Raw genomic sequence first — 23,184 nt, 5'->3', positions numbered from 1 at the left:
AACTGTTTTTATTTTGGGACATTTCTCTCTACAAACGTCCCAAAATAATTTATTTTGGGACATTTCTCTCTACAAACGTCCCAAAATAAAAAACACTTTCATACTTCTATTCAAGACTTTGTATTTGATGTTATGCTTTTGAAACTGATATTATCCTAGATAAAGTACTATGTTCTATCCGTCTGTCTTTCAATGTTATGAGATACTTAAAGTATGGTTCCTGTGGAAATAAGCTTCGGCTTTCTAGGATCTCCAATAGTTGACCTTGTACCAGTGATTTGTACTGTCATGATACTGTACTTTTTTCTATTGCAAACTTCTAATAAATTCTAAAATCAATCTTCAAACCGTACATTTTGAATTCCGGACTTTCACTTTTAACAGAGTACATCTACATTATTGATACTTAATTACTTCACTAAAGAATGTGAGTACTTTTTCTACCAATGATCTGTTCAAATACTGAAATACATTACATACATATCGGGTAAATGGGGATCCTTTGTTTGAGAATGAGAAGCACTGCAATGGAATGGAACCAACCAGAAAAAAAGAGACTGACCAGCCTACAACTTAGTTACCATTGGGTCTCTTTTGATTTGTCCAGACTGATATCGAACGGTAAATAATAGTAAATACGATGCACAACAGTCTACTGTACTGCGTGTGGCATGTCAATCGAAAGCGAAAACGTCATGTAACGGGCGTATCTAATAGCGCAATAAAAACAGATAAAAGATAATTGACTAACCGTAAAACGAAAACAGCTATGAGTCAATATCAGGAACATTTGCTACAAAGCCATGTAAGTAAACACTAAACAGCCCGGAGTTGTAGCTGTAGACAAACAGACAACGAATCGACAGAAACTGGGGTAAAATAACATCTGAGCTAATAATTAAGATGATCTTTCGGCTTACCTTGAAAGTTGAAAGGATTGTTTAATGATTTCGGTTTGAAATGTTACAGCAGAAAACGTTATAACATTTTAAATCGGCTCACTGTGTAGCAGCTGCGACTGCGCAGTCAGCCACTGCCGCCATGATCTTCTTCCGCCTACGTCAAACATGCATTTCCGGCTAGGCAGAAAATGTAATAAATAATTAATTTGAAGAAAATGTATTTATTAATTAATCCTCCCCCCCAAAAAACAGTAAAGTTCAGATACAAAGGTCTACTAGTCGGATTTTAAACCCAAGAAAGTACTATGCTTACATTTAATCTTTTGTACTCATTTCATCGAGCCAGCCAGTGTAGTGTTGATTGATAATTACTGCCATCTAGTGGTTGAATTAATGATGATGTGAATGTCATAGTGATTTTAAACAAAGGTATTATTTATTCATGACAGACAGCATTTTAACTATCATTTCATTCACCTGCTCTTAGCTGTCTTTACTCATACTGGACATGGCATGAGACAGTTCAGAACTCAAAATATGATGAAACAAATGAAATATGATATAATATAATATTAGAGAGCGTTTACGACCAAAAGCCAATTATGACACTAAAGTGATGAGACCTAAGCTTTGAAACATTTGTTTAGAAAGAAACTGTCATTTTAGATTTTAGCTATAAGAAAATAGCAGATATACAAGCTCATAGCACTTCCCTTGGTGCCACACTATGAGCTTGTAGATCTGCAAGGGGGTCCTTGACATGAATAAGAGCACCACTGATATAACAAAATAGACACGCACTTATGCAGGCTAACACACACAGACAGATACAAAGATGTTTGGATCTCCCACTCTGCACAACACTCTCGGGTCTTCTGTGATACACACGCCAAGTCTATCTGTCAGATATAACCCTAACCCCAATAGAAACAAAACAAGCACAAAAGCTTTTCTGATGTATCCTTTTAGTGACCTTGTACCAGTGAAGTGTACTGTCATAAAACTGTACCTTTACCCATGCAAATGTGTAATAAAGTCTTCAATGTACTGCTCCAAAGCCATAAGGGGCGTCAACTTTGGTGAAAACCTCAGCCGATTTAGCTCCTCGCAGCTGGTCATTATTTGTAACAAAGTTCTAAAAAGTTAAATGGTTACTTTACTTAACATCTCCCATGCCTCTGTGGTGCAGGAGATATGCCAGTGCTTTGTGAACAAAATTAAAGAAACATACCGTGAAGTTGTCAGCCCTGTTTAACAGTATAAAACTGAAGTAGGGTGCTGTAGGACGAGATCCTAGATGCTCCATCAAAGTAAAACTCCTGTGCACGGATGCTATTTTATATCAAATATCTTTATTTGACAGATAAATCCACAGGTTGGACAGAGTGTTGGTAGCTGCTAACTCTGATAAAACAGCCACCACAGTTACCTGATTCATTCTATCAATAATGCCACTATCCTTGTTAATAATTCTCTGACAACTTTTAGTGACGGTACAGTCGCATATTTACAAAACAAGTTCAGCTTTATACAACCAAAGTGCATCAGATATAAAACTGCCATTAATATACAACGTGTCATAAAGATACATTTACATTTTGGGAGCGTTTGATACTAAAAACCAGACATTTTTAGGTAGTGTCGTATTCTGAATTCTGTTATCAGAATAAAGTTCTCTTATTTACATATAAAAACATCTGTACCGGGTCAGTCTGGCTGTTATGATCCTCACATTACCTTTTATAATATAATTACTTATAACACAGCTTTGTTGAATACTCTGATCTCATTGGTCAATGAAGGCATTCTGTAGGCCGCTGCTCTGCCTCTAATTATGTTACTTTTGGAAGCAGAAGCTTGTAAGCTAATAACATCTTTAAATTCATATTTCATGTCAAAATATGTAATAAGCGGGCACATTTGCATACAATGTCCTCTCACTGTGCATTATCCTTTACATAATGAGATGTACTGTACTTTGAGTTGAAGGTGTGGCTTCAGCTGTAAGATGGGATGCCGAAGCCCGAGTTCTACTTAAAAATAGCAGATCTACAGGCTTACAACTCATCTGCAGGGAAGCTACTGTATTTTCGGTGAGCGATACCGCTGTTCATCAACTAAGAATAAATCAGACTTGATATCAACTAGGGAAGTTCAAAATGTCTCACAGTAACCATGGAACTTGGTTTGTGAGCTGCGTATGATTCTTGATGCAAAAGTCAGCTAGAAGCTGTGCAAACATTTAGTAAAATGGCCCAGTGAGATTTCACTAGGTACTGTCTATCCAGTCTCTCTCTGTCATGATCTACATTTCATCTCTTTATAAAATACCTTACACCCCCCGCTCTCCTGACAAACCAGCACTCTTATTCTATATTTTCCTCCTCTGCTCTCACTAACACTGCAAATTAAAATGTTAAACATTTGCTGGTGGGCAGTGACAGTCTGGTTGTCTGGGGCTGTAGGGTCCCTGAGTGAAGTGGACGGTCTATCACAGTGGTTCTCAACCTTTTCAGGCCGCGACCCCCAAAATAATCATATTTGAACTGGGGACCCCCCCACCCTGACGAGCACTAAGAGTTGAGGCATTACATTTTGTATAACGCGGTTTGAGACGTTGTGAGCATGTAGATCTGCTATTTTCACAATTTCTACCTCTAATGTTTAACAGTTTGGCCAATGTATAATTTGTCATTTTAGAGGTCCTTACGTTGTCACTTTAGAAATGTGCAGATACCCTCCATGCACTGAAACTTTATGTTGCTTTGTTTACTGTTGAGCGAGAAAACAATGTTTCACATTAAGTTAATCATCTGGGGTCCCCTCAAAATAATTTGGGGACCCCCCCCCCCCCTGGGGGTCCCGACCCACATGTTGAGAACCACTGGTCTATCAGAGTCACACAACCAGTTGGTGCCTTCATAGCTCAACTGCTGGCTTCCCGTTGACTACTGGCTCCTGTTCCTCCTCTTCCTCCTCTCTCCTCCGACGGTTGAAGAAGCCCAGCTGACAGAATAAAAATAATGATTAAAATATGCAAGGAAAGAATAGACAGATTCTAATCTGGGCGTGAGAGTGTGTGACAGTACCTGCCAGAGAGCTAGGACCAGTAAGGACAATAGCAGTAGGCCTCCCAGTGAGCTGCCCAGTATGACCCAGAAAGGAATAGTCACTTCCTCTTCTCTATGCATCTCCAACACCATCTATACCACACACACACACACACACACACACACACACACACACACACACACACACACACACACACACACACAATGAGTTAAGAGTTACTTTAACAGGGTGTTTAATAAACACGTTGTTCACTAACATTTTTCCTGGAGTTTTATCACCGCTTCTGGTTGTTTTATGGTGGTTGAGTGATGAGTTTTCAAGATGAAGGAAAAAGTGATCACATGGCTGAACATCTCAAATGACAGGGATTTAAAACAGTTTACTGTTTTCTGAGAAGAATTTACAGCACAAAATTATATATTCAATTTAAGCTACTGGTATGTATGTCACGGTTTGTTAGAGAAACAGGACGGTCGAGAAACGGAGCACTCGTCGTGCAGCACGGGGCGGAACGGAGCCGCTCGATTGTCCACGACATTGCAAGCGGCGCGCAGGCCAGCGGACCTTGGTCCTGCTCTTCGCCCCCGAGCACCGCAGGTGCGAGTGGCCGCGAAGAGCGGGCCAGGGCCGCGCGGCCGGCGGAGCGCCGCGCGAGTTACGAAGCCGTGGTGAATGCAATCGTTATATTTATGCCCAGGCCGTAAGGCCTGGGCAAGCCCACGATAAACGCCCTGTCCAAGTGACTACAATGGAGCTAATGGCTAAGCTAGGCTAGGCTAGGCTAGGCTAGGCTAGTAAATAAAGTCGCAAATAGAGTCGCAAACGAGTGACGTCAGCGCCTTCACTAGTGAATGGCTGTCGTCGCCACCTGGTGGTGATTGGTGTGTGGTGAACGACAAAACAAGCGCTCTTACATAGAACGTCCTGAGTTACCCAAACATCCGGTAACATGTATATTCCATTATACTTGAGATTATTGTAATATACATTTTGGACTGCAGATGGCAGCATTATTGTATCTCTGATACCTCCACTGTCTTTCGCTGCTACAGAAATACATCAGCAAATAGGCTATTAAGGGAGTTATTGCATTCTTTGTTAAAACATTTTCTTTATTTTGACAGTAGTAAAGCTGATAGGTAGTCCGTGTAGGACAGATAAACAATAGGAAAGCTGAGATGGAGAGATAGACAGAAGAAAAGCTAATCGGAGGACAGTGTATAGGAGAGAGAGTTGAAACGAGGGAGTCAGTATAGGAGAAAGAGACTGAGAGAAAGCTGTTTTGTGTTCTGTGTTTTTCCACAACTGGAAACTCCATCATCTTGTGTTGAACCGTACTGTACTTGTGTGTCAAGGTATTTTGTGTGATGTTGTGTGATACCTGTCTAAGCGGCCGGTCCTCTTGTAGGAACATGGGACTGGAGGGACTCAGCTGGATAGAAGCAGAGACCAGCATGCCTAGGGATCTGAAACTCACCTGGTACAACATACAATACACAGACAATGATAACATCACTTGGTACCACAATATAAATAATATCAATGGTAAATAAATATACTCATAAGCAATAATGGTTTAATCTGTTGATTAGATCAGAATAGACGCGTAACCATGTATTAAGGACAGATTTGTTGCACTGGGAGGCAAACTGCAGACGGAATTTAGGTGGAACGTACAGTATGCACATGCATAAAGTGAATTACAAATCGAGGTATGGATCAGGAACTACCGTAAGTGTTAACTCTTTTGATTTGAAACCAAGAAAGACCAGAGCTAGCCTGGTAGAGGGAGAGTATGCCAGCAAGAAAAGACTTGAGGCAAAGAAACAAGGAACAATTGAGTGCTAGAAGAGCTAACATTCCCCCCAGAATATAGACACTGGTGCTCATGTAGCTAAATAGTATTACATCTGGGTTATGGATGGACATATGTCTGGAACAATACAGACAAATATAATCTTGTATAAGAATACACTCGAGACAGACAGTTACAACTTGGTACAACACGCACGCGCACGCGCACACACACACACACACACACACACACACACACACACACACACACACACACACACACACACGCACACACACACACACACACACACACACACCAACTTACAGACAGTAGAGTGTGGAGTTGTAGTTGTCCTCTGACCATCACTTTGACTTCTCTGTAGGCAGGAACACTCAGTTTGCACTCGACACCTATACTCACACTGTTACTGTTGTTCTACAACACACAAACACACACATTTTTGCTGTCACAATTCCGTACCATTATCCTTTGTGATTAAAGCGTGACTATACTATTATGCGTGTGTACACTACTGTATGAAATAAATGAGTAGAGAGACCGGTATGACACTGGTAGAGACAGACAGACAGAGATGCATTGGGACAGGTAGAGAACAGAATAGAGAGACAGACATAGGCATGTACACAGAATAGTAAAGAGTGGAATTCAACAGTACCAGCTGTGAAAGGTAAGACAGGTCTTCTGGGGTGTGAATGGAACTCTGCTGGTCGGGCACAACACAGTGAGAGGCTGCTGAAGGCTGAGAGGAGCAGAGAGAGCTCATGTAAGGGTCATGTCAACTCTATTGACACATCATTGCTGTTGGGCATAAACCCTGTATCTCCATATTGTTTATTTTTTGTTAAATTGTGTCACATAAAATTTGTGAAAATAGTACAATCCATAATAGAATAATACAATGAGTTGCATCTTCTAGATTAGCAATTTTCTTTAATGATTTTGAAAGCGTAAGTGGATATGTTTGTCTGTAGGTTTTATACAAATGTGTACGTTCTTTCGCAAAGTAAAGCCCTGCGTCATCATACAAGGCTGTCACACAAAAGTAGTGAAAACAGCAGATCTACAAGCGCACAACGCCTCGTACCGCGAGGCGTTGTGTGCTTGTGTAGATCGGCTGTTTTCACTAGTTTTAATCATTTTTACATATTCAACCAATAAAGTATTAGTTAAGAGCAAATAACTACATTTGCTCCAGTGTGTAACACAGGTTCTATTTGCCATTTCCTGAAATGTAACAGGTTGAGACATACAAGGCCACTGAACACGAATTGACTTGTGTTTAGTTCAAATTGAAGCAAGTCTGGTCTCACCGGCTCGATGCTGTAGTCTGTGATGTTCACTAGCTGGTTCCCAGAAGGGGTCACAGCCCAGACATCCACCCAGAACATGACCTCTGACACGGAGAAGAAGCCCAGGTTCTGGACCTGCATCAGGGAGAGCAGGCAGGAGCGTCACAAGGGGGGGAAAAGTGGGACTGAGTTACTAGGGCCCAAGGTGGAGGGGCCCTAGTAACTTTAGCTATTGAAAAACAGCAGATCTACAAGCTCACAGCGCGGCACTTGTAATTGTAGATCTTTGAATATAGGCCTATGTATTTATTTTTTACTTTGAAACTCAAATATTTTGCTTCTGGGGCGTCCCTGGAACGAAATATTTTGAGATGGGGTGTCCGTGGCCAAATACATATCATTTCGGGGGTCCTTGAAAAAGTTTGAGCACCACTGACATGGAAACATAGGTTTCTTGCACAAATTTTCACAATTTTTCAAAAATAGCAGATCTACAAGCTCGCAGCGCGGCACTCGGTGCCGCGCTGTGAGCTTGTATATCTGCTATTTTTCAATAGTTAACATTCATGGGGGGCCCGCAGTGAATCCTTGTACCCAGGGCCCAGAATTTGGTGTGACGCCCCTGAGAGCAGGGATCAGCAGCATCAACACATGGTTCTTTTCAACTACAAAGGAACCCAGAACCCTCCATAACCGGAAACTTTCCAGAACCCATTTTTAATGCTTCCATTATAACCAGAACCACGCCTGAAGGAGGAGGTGCAGAACTTCATAAAAAAGGGTTAATAAAATATATCTACAAATTCACAACACGCTGAAAACGCACAGTGATTTCTGTTTGGCTTGTAGGCTTTGAAGTTGCACATGGCAGATACGAGATAACCTAAATATACAAAGAAATTACTGACATATTTGACAACTTTATACGTAAAAAAGAACATCGATAGTGGAAATAGCCGATCTACAAGCTCACAACGCGTAGCATTGCGACGTGTTGTGAGCTTGTAGATCTGCTATTTCCACTAGTTTTGAAAATGTTATTATGTTAATATATGAACAACAATAACATTCAACATGGAAACGATTATGACAAAATAATTGCGATTATGTCAGAAACAGAGTTAAATTAACACTTGATGATTCTATGGTGTAGATTGTGGGTCCCAGAGATCAAATTCGGGTCTATACTCCAGTACTAGAAAAATATTGTTCCTTCGAAACAATTGTGGGCTCGCTTCAAGCCAGAAAACAATGGCTATTAAAGTACAAAATGTCAAGATCGCAGGCAGTGCTCTCTTTGACGTTACTGACGTCAAAGATTGGTCCATTTTGTTCCAAAAATGTGTTGTGCAAAAGTTGACCCGCTGGTGGCGCTATAACAGGCCAATGTAAGAAGGGTGGTATCTGTTCCTTGACCTATTGGGAATGTGCTTGCAAGATTTCACGCACATTGCAGGCTGTGTTCATGATTTGAGGTGTTTTTGGCTTTGGCCACTTTATCGCTGCTTGCAGCTATATTCATTATTGCGACCGTAGGTCGCACTTACTACAGAAAGCTCCACCAGGTGTCCGTGCGTCAGTCCGTCACACGTCAGACGTCACACTTTTGCCCTGCTCATATCTCCGCAACCGTTGCCCCGATCCATGCCAGATTTTGCACACACACTCCTTACCTGCCAAACTACAACCTCCAAGGACCCAAGGAGTTCCAGGGACCCCCAGGTCCCTGGGGGACCCCCAGGTGTAAAAAAAATACCAAATGTGCAAAAATGACCAAATGACCACCCCCACGGGGCTGCTCACGGGGAATTCCCGGGGACCACCCACTCCTGCTACTCCAGAACGGATGCAAAAGTGGTGGCGCCCCCAGTGGAGGACCCCCTCCACTGCAGCTCACATAAAATGCCCTAACTCGGCCTAGGAGCGTCCGGGAGAGCCGGGGCCGGTACCTATTCGTCCGCCAAGGCAACGCGGAGACCCCACCCCTCATTTCTCACATGGCCCTCTTCTAGCGAGACCTACGGTCGCTTATCTCCCGATTAGGGAGTCTTACTGGTTATTATTTTTTTTGTGTGTGTGCACTTCATAGGCATATTAGATAAAGGTCCTTAGATTGTGTGTAGAATGTTTCATGCAAATTGCAAAAAAAAAATCCAAACGGGTTTAAGCGTTTCACAAACTGCTCAAAATGATATAGCGCCCCCCTTTGGCCAATTGGGGTAAGATTGGTTTTAGTGATATTTGGACTAACACTCTACATCTTTGCCAAATGCCATGAACATGTTACTTTGCATGTATGATTTAGAGGCAGAAGAATAATTTGCATTAAAACTGCAATATTCATGGAATTTATTTAAAAAAGCATGTTTCAATTTTAAAGAAATCCGATCTGACAGATCTTTAGATATCGGTCCAAAGTTCACGTAAAAAAAGTTTTGTGCACGTGGAGCGAAAATTCCAGAATAAAAGCGGGTTTACGCGTTTTACAAAGTGCTCAAAATGGCGGAAAATCGAAGGGCGGAGCTTACTTAACAACGACACAGATGTCTTCCGCTCGAGTCAAAGCACGCGTGTAACAAGTTGCATGTCTTCAAACGAAACGAGTCATGACTTATGCCCGTTTGAAGTTTGAATTTTCAAACGCTTCGTATAGCGCCACCCTTTGGCCAATTGGAATAAGATTGGTTTCAGTGATATTTTGACTAACCCTCTACATCTTTGCCAAATGCCATGAACGCGTAACTTTGCATGTATGATTTAGAGGCAAAAGAATAATTTGCATAAAACCGCAATATTGATTGAATTATTAAAAAATTATATTTCACTTTAAAAGAAATCCGACCAGACAGTTTGACCGTATTGGTCCAAAGTTCATGTGAAAAAAGTTTTGTGCACTTGACGCGAAAATCCCAGGAAGAGATAGATTTTTACTGTTTTTCATATAATTCCGAATTGTGGGAGACCTAAAGGTCAGAGGTCAAAAGTTAGAGGGTAAAAGTTGTTTGGCATGAGGAGACGCATAAGAGTATACAGGTTTCATGGCTGTATTTATAACACAGCATGAGCTATACCTGTTCAAAGATCGCACTTTCGAAGGCTTCCTACAGCGCCACCATTTGGCCGATTGCTGTAAAAAGTAATAGCATACTTCGCCACAGTAAGCTGAACACATTGATGTTTTTATTTTCATTTTCTCACTAAGTATGTAAGAGTAGAAAGGAACCGAAGTTTTTTGATACTTGATATGCCTGCCTAGTATAGAAATAATGACAATATCTAAAGTGTGCTCGCCTTATAGGCGAGCCCACAATAATGAAAATGCTGGGAGGGGCCTTGAAATAAAATTGTTTGAGAATCACTGCTATATCTGGAAGAAATCGTCTCTTATGGGGGCATATCTTTTCAAATGGGGGTCCACGGGGCTAATATGTGTCAATTTGGGGGTCCTTGACATGAAAAGTTTTGGGAACCACTGCTTTACGGGCCTTGGTTCAGTATTGTGGTTGTAGTAGGTGTGGTTGTGTTGCTTGAAGCTGTTCCTGTAGCTGAAGTGTTTGTTGTGGTTGTAGGTGTGGGTGGTGGTGTTGTGACTGACCTGGTAGGTGAGGTTGAAGTCTGTCTGGCTCCAAGAGGCCGAGGAGGATCCTGCTCTGATGTCAAACTGAGGAGGAAGGCTGGCGTCCCTAATATATATAGAGAGAGAGTTAACTGGTTAACTTGTTATACTATTCTTAGATCATACTCCCCTGCAGATAATTGCACTTCCTGTTTTGCCCTCAAATTGTCTCACCAAACCACCTGTGGTCGACGTTTGAAATTGTATCCCACATTGCTATGGCAAGCACTGCCAAGCAGGCAGACTACGGCGATGGAGAGAGAACGTTAACAAGACGCAGTGCTTCTCAAGCTTTTCAGGCCGTGACCCCCCCCCCAAAATAGTCAATATTTGAACTTAGGAACCCCCCGACCCTGACAAGCACTTGGAATTGTAGGAGTCGAGGCATTCATTTTTGATTGACTCGGTTCCACAGATAAATATTGAGAAAATAGCAGATCTACAACCGTGAGACATTGTGATTGTCTATTTTCTAAATTATTGCCCCTTTCTAATGTTATTTGACCATTTGGTCAATGTTTGACCAGTATTTATTGCAACCGAAGGTCGCAGTTTAGTATGAGAAACGGCACATCATGTCTCCGTCCGTCTAGCTGCCCGTGTACGCTTTTTACGGTCTATGGGTTTGACGCTCTGACATCACGCTCTGACATCACTGTGATGTCAGGGGAACCGCACTAACAGAATCCCTTTTATAACCATATGGAGATCCCTGATGTCATCAATATTAAGCCCATATCTAACAGGAATGCACATATATGGAGGCTACATCGGCCAACTTACCACACTAACAGAATCCATATATGGTCAAGACAGATAGCCAAGACAGTCCATATCTGTGTGGCTGGTTCTACAGACAGGGATCTCCATATATGGGCGTAAAAGGGATTGTATTTATGATGTCAGATGTCATAGACGTCATTGGACTTTCACATAACAAATAACATATCTCCATATACAGTACATGGATATCCATATACTGTATGGGTACCAGGGGTCTCCATATATGGGTAACTGGTCCGATATACATCACTGGCCAGATGACCAAGACATGGCACAACCTCTCCGGTCGCTTGTCGCCCTTAGGCGTCTTACTGGTAGCTATAGTTTGTTGCTTACTTTTGATGCAGGAATAGTCTTTTTTCTTTTCTTATCTTTTTAAGTATTTAAAAGAAAAAAAGATAGCAGATCTCACAGCGCGGCACAGAGTGCCTGCGGCGTTGCGAGCTTGTACATCTGCTATTTTCTAATATAGTTAAAGCATTAAACAATGTTTAAAGTGGTTAAAATCTAGAGTGACACGGATGCGTTCCAGGTCTTATAGGTTTAGATCTCTGTGTTCAGTATGTGTGTGCAACGTGCCCATCTGTAACTGACGTATCTCGAAAAAAGCTGACCGTCCGACTGATCAGCTTCATACTGTCACACTGTGAGGAACTGGCATCACAGAGGACCGGGAGGATTGGGTGCCTGGTGTGGATGTCAGTCAGATAGGCAGGCAGGCAGGCGGTGTGTGAGTGATTCACCTGGTGAACAGCAGGTCAGCCTGGTATCTCAGAGGGAGGTACAGGTCGCTGATGTTGTCGTCTGGGTAACCCTCCTCGCCCTCACTGGTTAACACACACACACACAGACACACACGCGCATGCGCACACACACACACACACACACACACACACACACACACACACACACACACACACACACACACACACACACACACACACACACACACACACACACACACACACACACACACACAGGTCTCAAGTCATTGGTAAACACATAGTGGCCAGTCTAGTGGCCACCGTTTCCCAAACAGTGAGTCACAGACCAATTTGAGTCACAAGTAAATACCTCTTCATTTGGTTTCCTAAATTTGTTTCTTAATTATTATAATAAAAAATAATATATTAACAACCACTGGTGTACATTACTGTACATCCTCCTCATTATACACACACACACACACACACACACACGCACACACCTGCCAGTCTCCATGACGATCCTTGCATGGTCCAGGACGGGGGAGCGACTGAACTCAAACTCCAGAACGAAGGACACCTGCCAACACAACAGTCACAGTGTTTTACTGTTGCTACGGAAACGTTGTCACATGGCATGCTGCTGTTGTTGCTGTGGGAACAGCTATACTGTACATCATATATTATTGTCACTGGATGAAAGACAAAGGTTGGGTTACTGTTAAAGCAGGGGTCTTCAACGTTCCCTCTCCCAGAGAGAGAGAGATGAAGCAGGGACCCCCACTACATATTGTATGAAATTGTATTGCGGATTTAACTTTGTCATAGATTTCATAGATAGCTTCATAACAGACTTGTTTGACAGCAGTGTCATCGGCTATTTTTGTCAAACGTTCCCCTCAGAATAGGGATGCGATAGGGTTCAAGTGGTTAATAGATCCTAACACACAAAGATTTGGCGGACCCCTCTAGTAGCTCTGAGGACCCCCTGTTGAAGACCCCTAAGTTAAAGGGTTTATTACTATCACTATTGAACATTTAGTGACTGTTCAGAAACAGTCACATCATGATGTATTACTGTATTTATGGTGAATTACATGATGTATATTATTACCCCATGCAGTCCCTGTCATTCCTATCCCTGACTTCGGCGATCCCCAACCTGCGGGCCGTGAGATATAAGTGGGCCTCCAAATAGTTGGCAAAACACTAAGATTTTATAGATAATATAACATTAACCTTGAAAAATAGGTTTTCATTGATCCAAGCCAGAACACGATCGATTGATTTATCATTAAGTGGTCACATGGGTGAGCTATAAAGGTTGGGAACCACTGCCTATTTATCCACTTAATCCCTCGATACTTAGTAAACTTGACCTTTCACTCTGTACTTGGTCTGCTTTGTCCTTCTACACCAAACCTCTTTGCCGAAAATAGCCGGCGTTGAGAGGTTGCAGATCTGCTATTTTTGGCTAAAGTTCTCCTCAGATTAGGGATGCAAGGGTTCAAGTGGTTAAGGTAAAAAAAAAAGTATCCTATCACACAAAGATTTGGCAGCCCCTCTGTAGTAACTCGCCCGGACCCTCTGTTGAAGACCCATTAGGCATTCAGTATACGTCCTTAATCCAGAGCGATTTACAGAAAGCAAGGACACTACAAAAACCTGCTAGTGCAGTGACAGAGATCACCCTCCCCTGCTGGCTTCCCACCCACGAACACAGCCAAGCTGGAGGAACTGTGATGGAATCAAACCCCTGTCTCTCCACAGTGGTGAGCAGGAACTTTACCCCTTACACCAGTGGTTATCATATTTTAACTGGGGACCCTCAAAAAACCTGACGAGTACAGTACTTGAGAGGCATTACATTTATAGCACGGTTCTATTGTGAAAATAGCAACGCCTTGCGTTGCGAGGCATTGTGAGCATGTAGATCGGCTATTTTCACAATTTCTGACTCTAATGTTTCACAATTTGGCCAATGTTTAATTTGTCATTTTAGAGGTATTAGGTCCTTAAATTGTCACATTAGAAATGTGTATACCCTCTATACACTTTTGAGTGAGAAAACAATCATCTGGGGACCCCCCAAAATAATTTGGGGACCCCTCTGGGGGTCCCGACCCACAGGTTGAGAACCCCTGCCTTACACAACCCAGACACCCTTCGTATTATTGTTTCTATACTAACAAAAAGAAAAAGATTTCAGTTGATTTCATTAATCAACACACCTCTAATCAGAGAGGAGGACCTTCAACTAATGAAATGTAAGTTCTACAGCTCAGATGTTCCCCCAGCTGACAGGTTGTTCCAGGCAGCGCTCTGCCTGCCTGCCCCTGGCTAACGTCCCACAGCATCCAGCAGCCAACGCCTTGTAAAGGAACAGCCAGTAATAACCTGCTGCCTGGACCCAGATAATAAAACAGACTCTTTTCAGACAGGCAGCTCTGAAGTCAGCCCTCAGGGGCCTCAGAGAGAGAGGGGTGTGGGGCTGTGATCAGGTTTATAGGAATGGTCATTAGGCTAATGAAACACCAAGTCAATGGCTGCTGTTCAAAGCATATTCCCTTTCCTGTTTAATAACTATTATTAGTGGTATTGTGTAGCAACTCTAGAAATTGATGTAGTAATTGTGTTCTATCCTGCTGTAATCGCCAAATATCTAATCTGTAAAAAGGTTACAGCAACATTACATACTAGTCCAATACATTTAGTGCTGATGTTTTTAAATGTGATATTTTTGGCTCTAATCTCAGCATGAGATTATGAATAGCAGATCTGTAGTTTAACAAGCATCCCTACACTGGGGTGTATTTGCCAAAAATAGCAGATCTACAAGCTCACAACATAACGCTTTGTAGATCAGCTATTTTTGCTGAAGAGATTTGGTGTAAATGGAAAAAGGTGATAGTCTAGAGCAAACCCTAACCTGAACCCTTGAGGGTGAGGGTTTAAAGGGCCAGTTCACCTCTGGGGCAACCAGATCTTATTTTGTTGTTGTTTGGGACACGATCAACACAATCCTGCATTTTGCATCATATGAGTCATCATGCTGCATCATATGATGCAAAATGCATCATCATTCATGCTGAAATACTAAAATATCTCAAAACACAGATTGAACACAAAAAATAACTCAGGATTGTGTTGATCGTGTCCCAAACAACAATAAAATAAGATCTGGTTGTCCCAGAGGTGAACTGGCCATTTAAGTGGTTAATAACCACTTGAGCCCTAATTTAATTATACTTTCAAATTGTGCAATTAGAAAATTGTGCGATAAGAAAACTAAAAGAGACACCAGATTGAAAGTGGTTCATTTCAATATGTATTGTTAGCACTACTGCTACTTACCTGGGACAGAGACTTCAAGAAGGGAGTGCTGATGTTACACATCTTCTGATTGGTCCGTCTCTCCACAGAGTGACACTCCATCTGAATATCTGATTGGTCCTGTGTGGAGAGGAGCTGCATTATTATTATTATCATTATTATCATTATTACCAACAGTACATCACTATACAATATGCCCATTGTACCACTACCCCTTGACTAGGGATGGGACCATAAGCCATATTATCGTTTATCGTGATATAAATCACTCACGATAATTGTATCGTGGAGATTTAATTTATCGTGATATCGTCCTCCGTCATGGACTGAGATCAATTCACCTTTTATTTGCTGAGCTGCATATCCGGTACCACTTAAACCCTCTATAATTGGTAAAAGGTACTTATAATATACGTACTTGATACAGTCTTTTTTTCACTGTCTAACAAATCTCTTTGCCAAAAGATAGCCGATCTACAAGCTCACAACGTGTTATGTTGCGATGCGTTGTGATCTTGTAGATCTGCTATTTTTGGCAAATGTTCTGGCCCAGGACAATAGCGATAAGATTGTAAATCGCTTTTGTCACAATAATCGTGATATGAAATTTTCATATCGTCCCATCCCTGCCCTTGACTCCGCCCCTCCATGACTAGCTCCTCCTCCTGTCTAACCTTGACGATGAGAGAAGAGAAGAGCAGGTTGGTGGAGTAGCTGATGTTCAGTGTGGTTCTGTAGGCGTTCTCTCCCTGGTTCTCCAAGCGAGCATACACCACCACCCTCCTCCGCCCGGACTCCACCACGTACCCGGAGTCCAGGGACGCCCCATGGTGGCCACACAGAGACCATGCAGCTCTCTCCTTCACACTACCACAGAACTGTCTGGAGCATAGAGGAGAGGAACCATTCATTAACTCACTTACTGCCAATTAAAAATGCCCTCGAGTGGCATTAGTGCCAGCCCTCTCCATAGACTTCCATGTAATTTGTAGTGCACAGATCATGCACACCCATGCACAGATCATGCACCATGTTTGTGCAGGCTGTTCACAGCTTTCAAACAAAAAAAAAAGATTGGAAATCCGTTCAGGCATTCTTGAGATAATAGCCATTATGTTTTCCTAAAATGTAAACAAAGATGGCTGCCATGTTTGATAGATGGGGTTGCTATGGGGGTTAAACATGCAATTTCGCGATTTCTATCATGCCTACTAAATTTTTTGGGGTCCAAAACATTTTTTTGAAAAAAAAAATTTTTTGAAAAAAAAATTTTGTTTTTGTTTTTTTTCTAAGTAAAAGTCGCCCAAAGTCGCTTGGCAGGGAAGCCCATAGTGAGAAAGTTGCTCTAAAAGTCGCCTGGCACTGTATGAGTTAAGTGTGCCTGCCATGCAATGGCAAAACACTTATTGTAATCCGCCATACTTAAGTAAGTAACGTTCTTGCAAATTTGGTGCGCTAATAACTGCCGCACAATTTACGCCACCGCCGCAATATATACATCAAAACGTGCGGCTCGGCCGGGAATGGTGTGCTATTACTTTTCTAAGAGAAAAGTTGTATCGTTTAATTGATATTAATTTATTAGTGAATTAATTTTACCCATTGACTTATAATGGGAATCGCAAAAACTCACATTCAATATTTTTTTTCTCGCAAACCATAGGGGCTACAGTTTCAAAACTTGGAGAGGAGATTTATAATGATATCAAGGATTAAATAAAAAATAATTTTGTCAGTTGGCCTCATGGTGGCGCTATAACAGTCTACTTTACCTTTCGGCCTGTAACTCTTGAACCGTGGGTCGGAAAATTAAAATTCCTTTTTCCCTGGATTCCTTGGGTCATGACGCATCTCCTCATATAGGCCACGCCCATTTGCGTCAGGATAGATTTTCCGCCATTTTGAATTTTTTGATAGTCCATACCGTTCTTCCGTAACAGGGTTCCAAAGTTAGCGGGAGGAGCCCGTTTTGTAAGAAGTAGCCATAAATCACAAACGAAACATCCAGTCAACACCAAATTTTAACCACAAGTGGGGGGTGCTATACTGAATATATACCCAAAAGCATTTCCACTTCGATCCATAGGGGGCACCACAAACGCGCAAAACGTAACCGTTTCATGCCAAAACATGTTTTTTCAGGGGGAACGACCCTCTCAAAACGAAACACAAACGATCTCGGGAGCGACGGGACAACGTAATTGCCTTGCGGAACTTGTGGGAGGAGCCTATTTCTTAAAAACAAGAAACCATATTGCTAATGCTAACACGTGCTAATGCTAACAAATGCTAATGCTAACTAAGATGCTAATGTTAACACATACAAGGTTGCACACACTTAGCGAGCTGCAGGCACACTTAAAATTTCTTCGAAATTTTCTTTTCTAGTTAACACTACGCTCAGGGTGTGTGTGTGTGTGTGTGTGTGTGTGTGTGTGTGTGTGTGTGTGTGTGTGTGTGTGTGTTTGTGCGCACGCGCACGTGTGTCTCTGTGTGTGTGTGCGTGCGTGCGTGCACATGTCAGACCTGACATCCAGCAGGTCAGTGCGTGTTTGCAGGATAAGGTCAGGCACACATCTCTCTTCCTCTTCACAGCCGTTCCAGAAGGGAAGCTATGGGGAGAGACAAGGATCAAAACACTGCTGTATGCAGAGGTGGGAAAAGTACTCACATTTTGTACTTAAGTTAAAGTATCAATACTGCACTGTAGATGTACTCCGTTACAAGTAAATGTCCAGAATTCAAAATGTACTTGAGTAAAAGTATGAAAATATTGGCATCAAAATGTACTTAAAGGACCACTTCACCTCTGGGACAACCAGATCTTATTTTATTGTTAGCAAAAAGAGGAAAAAATGTGCCACAGAGGCACAAAAATCCAGGTCCAGGCACTCAGGTGGATTTAACAATAAAAGGCCTTTATTACATGGGCTAGAAGCCTAGAACATTATTAAAAAAAACACCAACGCGTTTCGGCAAACGCCTTCTTCAGGGTGTTACTGTAACACATTTTTGTGGCACATCTTTTCCTCTTTTTGCTCATTGTATTCCCTTTCATGAGCACCGGTGGTTTGAGGGATACCAGTAGCGCTCCTGCTATCTTCTTTCTCTTATTTTATTGTTGTTTGGGACATGATCAACACAATCCTGAGTTACTTTTTTGTGTTCAATCTGTTTTTTTAGATACTTTAGTATTTCAGCATGCAACAACTGGTCATATGATGCAAAATGCATGGGCGTCGCGTTGTGAGCTTGTAGATCGGCTATTTTCAAATAGCCACGGTATAAAACAAGGCTAAAGTGGTTTATGTTTGTTTTATAATATTATAATTTGTATCTGCAAAGTAACTAGTAACTAAAGTTTTCAAATACATTTAGTGGAGTAAAAGTACAATATTTCGATCCGAGATGTAGTGGAGTAACTAAAAGTGCTGGAAATTGGAAATACTCAAGTAAAGTACAAATAATTCCAAATTGTACTTAATTACATTATTTAAGTAAATGTACTTTGTTACTTTAAACCACTGTCTGTATGAATATGATGCGACTGGGAGTCGTGTCACATATCAAGTCATATCAAATCTTGACACGTCTTGGTTGTGTGACAGTTGACAGTGACACTGACACGTTTCACACCCATTGTCCACTCATGTCCAAAAACGGCAGGAGGAATGAGAGAAGCATTTTGTGCATGTTTGAACTAGAATCAGGTACCAGGCCCAGACCTGGGTTCTGAGGCTTGTGGGCCAGTCTGGGTCCAACACCGGACCCTCGTCTGGGGTCTGTAGGCCTGCCTCCATGGAAACCATGATGGGGCGACCATAATCTGTTGTCTCCTGTTGGGAGTAGTGAGAGAGAGAGAGAGAGAGAGAGAGAGAGAGAGATAGAGAGAGAGAGAGAGAGAGAGAGAGAGAGAGAGAGAGAGAGAGAGAGAGAGAGAGAGAGAGAGAGAGAGAGGGGGGAAAGATAAAACATACAAAACATACTTTAATGTACCATGCATCTGTCTGTCTGTGTTCCTTATTGACCATGGAGCTCATTCAATTCAAAGTGCTTGTCAGGGTGAGGGCCGAGGGATTATTTTGGGGGGTCACTATGAAAAGGTTGAAAACCACTGTGACTGCAGTACATGACTAGCCTGGCATTAGCCAGACTGATATGAGAAAAAGTATGAGAAATCAAAAAATGGGCCGAAGTCCAGACTGATACCGCGGAGGAACGTGTGAGTGAATCCACGCTATCTGTCTGGCTAATGCCAGGCTAGTATATGACTGATGTACAAGACGGGCACTGCTCGAGTAAAAAATAAACAGGATAACGTGTGAAATTGTCTGATAAAAAACAAACTATTGTCCGATGAGCAAAAGAGTCTCGTCTCGTCCTATTCTACCTGGACGTAGAAAGACAGGCGGTCACAGTTCTGATGTCCAGTCTGCAGGGTGAGTCTCCTGGGCTGCTGTTGTCTCTCCGACTCGTCCAGAACAGCTCTGGCTGGGAACCTCTTCTCATCCAACACCACACTGTACCATACCTCTGAGGAGAGGAGAGCAGGGACGTGCAGAGAATGTTAGAGAGGCAAGGGCCTTTTGGTGAAAATATTAAAAATAGCCGACCTCACAACACGTCGCTGTGCGACGCATTGTGAGCTTTCAGTATAAGATTCTTTCAATATAAGAAGCTGCATTCAAGTTCAGGAGAGTTTGGACAAGGTAATTTTCTTTAATGCTGCCTTCAGGTGAGGTATGGCATGGATAGAGGGGCATTTGCAATTCTTTCACCATAGTAAAAACTGCATGCATGTGAGAGGGCACTTTTTACAGACGGATAAAAGGGCAGGGGCTCAAGCCCCCTTTGATGTCTATGTGTGCACGTGCCTGGAGGAGAGGAGATTCAAGAGGGTGAAAGGAGAGGAGAGACAAATGTATGTGTGTTGCAACTAAGGCTGGGCGATATTAGGAAAACCTTTGATATTCGATAACGTTGTTGAATACCTCAATAACGATATTACTCACGATATTAGTAAAAACAATTGAATTATATCGTTTTTAATGTTTTTCTGCTTTAGGTCCACTGTATTCTTACATTCATTGCACTTAAATGAAAAACACTTCGGCTCCAAGTAAGGCTATTTAGAATAGCCATACAAAGTGTGAAACTATGGAAAATATGCCCATGTGATCTATTTCTCAGCTGTTTCAGTCTGTTAGACCTCGACCTGTCTCTGTCCAACAAGCAGTCTGTTTCTCTGGCAGTAACGCTGACTGAACTGTTCTAAAGTGAGCTGGTTTAGTGTGTGCTTTATAACAGCTTTGGGAGGCTGAGGTAAGACTCATTAAACTGACGCAGAGTTTTTTTATTTTATTTTTACAAATGACACGCTGGCATATTGTGGAATCCAAGTGTAACTCTATATATGAGCTCACTGTTGTTTACAGCTAGAGCTAGACCAGTTTTAGCGATATAGTGCGGTACAAGCTGTACTCCCGTAGGATTTGTGTGCTAAAATCGTTGAGAAATTGATGGGGTTCAGTGGCCATCTTGGATTATGCAAATTGCACAAATCGCAACTTTAGGCAACCAAGCCAAAATTGTTCTAGGACACTAAACGAATACAAATCAACAAAAGAAATTCATAGGAAACATTAACAGCTAGGTTTGGCACATGGGAGCGTCAAATGTTTTTTGTTTTCAGAGCCACGGACAAAAACATTTGTGCTTTAATTATGATCAAATTTGACATTGTTCTGTAGCAGGGGCAGAGCAAGGAATGTTTTGAGTACTGAGATAGGCGCAGCGCTCAGTCCGGGCACGGTGTCCCAGGTGAGGAAAGACCCCAACCAAGAGTCTGAAAAGATTCTTCCGGCTACTTTAAAAGTGTAAGAATTTAACTCAGAATGTTTTAAAACCTACAACACAAACTAATATTATGAAAATCTGACATTAACTGTCTGGCGTGCTGTTCTGGGAGGTCCCAAAATAGATGACCCCCCCAGAAAGGTGGTGTGAGACAGTGGGTCTGAAAATCTCATCACTTTCTCATAGTTTGGACACTATAGAACAAAAATAGGGATGCCAGGTTGAAAGCGGTTTAATAAAACCACAAGAAATACATGTTTTTCAAATTGATTAGAAGATTTTGCTCTCTTTGACTAAATAAACTTCAAAACATCGATGGGCTACGAATCTCATTGTGGCATTGGTTGGGCTTTAGTTACAGGCAGCTAAGGGGTTGGATTGACAGGGGTGTCTGTGTTTGTGTGTGTGTTGTAAGGAGTCTCCTGAGCCTGCAGGCTTAGCACGTTAGCGAGGTTTCCACTGGCCCCAGCCTACACATCTGAACCCAATTACACACACACACACACACACACACACACACACACACACACACACACACACACACACACACACACACACACACACACACACACACACACACACACACAACCACAACAACAGCTACTAGAAAACTACACACTGACCCACAAAAGGTACTGTTGAACTGACTCTGCAGCGTGGAACAGACTCTGCTCTAATAAAGCGGACAGCCGTTACTCTTGGAGCAGTAGTGAGACTGACTTCAAAGTTTATCTCCTGTCCCAATAAAAGCATTGATGGTACAGGCGTGGATGCATGGCGGAAGGTTTAGCAGGGATAGTTGTGTTCAACAGGAAAACAAGTCCCTTTCTCTAAAACATAATAAAAATAGCTGGAGCTTTTTGCCTTTGTAGGAAAGAATGTCACAGTGACAGGAAAAGTCTTTCTTATTAAACTAATAACCTGCTATAAAAGCCATAATACATCACACACTAGTCTATGAGTCAGTGGATGTTGGCCTCTGGGACAGAGCTCTGATAAATCCTCCCTTCTGGTTGCTGTGTCCCCTTGTTTAAATGATTTATCCATTGTAGTCTAGCCAACACTGAACACTCACTTGGTTTTAATTCTGTGCTATGCAGGCATGTGTCCTCCTCTGTACATATGGCGTCCACAATAACATCCCCCAACTGAAGGGACACCTTCAACGTGGACTGTGCTTACCACATGAAAACGTCCCTTTTCTAGGCAGGTCAAAATAGGCAAACATTTAGCTGAAATAAAATAAGTGAGCAGCCGCTCTTTCTCCTCGTCCTGGTCCGGACGGCTTCACGGACGACGGACGCGTGTTGTGCGCATGCTGACTCGAATATTCAGCTCCTTGGATGGGAAGCAAACCCCGGCCGAAGTGATCTATAGCCATGCTGCCCTACGGACTGAGCTAGCGAAACCTGGCTACTGAAGCCTACTTTTTTTTTGTGCTTTTATCTTTGACAATGTGGAAGGCTTGAAGCCCACTTTTCTTTGTGCTTTTTCTTTGACAACGTGGATTCTAAGGACCACCTAACCCAAACCTTAACCTTAACCTCAGTAAAACTATGCCTAACCCTAACCCAAACCCTAACCTTAACCTCAGTAACTGCGTGAGAGCAGTGGGGGTGAGAATGTCTTCCTGTCCGCTCGTCTTCCTCATAGCCCGTCCTCAATCGCTAGCTCCCCGTCCTCACTCGCCAGCTCCCGCTCACACATCAGCGCCCGCCGCTCACACATCAGCTCCGTCCGCGTCTGCTTTGTCGTCCGGTACGAGGACGACAAAAGTGAGTGGCTCTTACTGGGAAATAGGTGAACACTCACA

The 23,184-nt window shown here is 42.3% G+C and overlaps 1 protein-coding gene across 1 annotated transcript in view; it reads right to left on the bottom strand.

Annotated features, from left to right (window-relative positions):
- Window positions 1-3,821: 3,821 nt before the first annotated feature.
- LOC308294384 (integrin alpha-11-like) overlaps window positions 3,822-23,184 on the bottom strand; it is a gene marked incomplete at both ends in the record, with an annotated part of 45,200 nt that continues 25,837 nt past the window's right edge. The window contains 14 exons of the mRNA XM_080737116.1: window positions 3,822-3,908; window positions 3,992-4,105; window positions 5,356-5,451; window positions 6,094-6,204; window positions 6,446-6,529; window positions 7,101-7,214; window positions 10,561-10,762; window positions 12,222-12,305; window positions 12,686-12,762; window positions 15,537-15,635; window positions 16,190-16,397; window positions 18,042-18,127; window positions 19,241-19,351; window positions 19,906-20,048. Coding sequence (XP_080593242.1) covers window positions 3,822-3,908; window positions 3,992-4,105; window positions 5,356-5,451; window positions 6,094-6,204; window positions 6,446-6,529; window positions 7,101-7,214; window positions 10,561-10,762; window positions 12,222-12,305; window positions 12,686-12,762; window positions 15,537-15,635; window positions 16,190-16,397; window positions 18,042-18,127; window positions 19,241-19,351; window positions 19,906-20,048 — 1,616 coding nt within the window. The remainder of the gene's footprint in view (window positions 3,909-3,991; window positions 4,106-5,355; window positions 5,452-6,093; window positions 6,205-6,445; window positions 6,530-7,100; window positions 7,215-10,560; window positions 10,763-12,221; window positions 12,306-12,685; window positions 12,763-15,536; window positions 15,636-16,189; window positions 16,398-18,041; window positions 18,128-19,240; window positions 19,352-19,905; window positions 20,049-23,184) is intronic.

Source organism: Nannobrachium achirus, assembly GCF_963921795.1.
Source record: "Nannobrachium achirus genome assembly, chromosome: 11".
Classification (NCBI taxonomy): Eukaryota; Metazoa; Chordata; class Actinopteri; order Myctophiformes; family Myctophidae; genus Nannobrachium; species Nannobrachium achirus.
The sequence above is the reverse complement of the archived record's forward strand: the minus strand, read 5'-3'. Positions and strand labels throughout refer to the sequence as shown.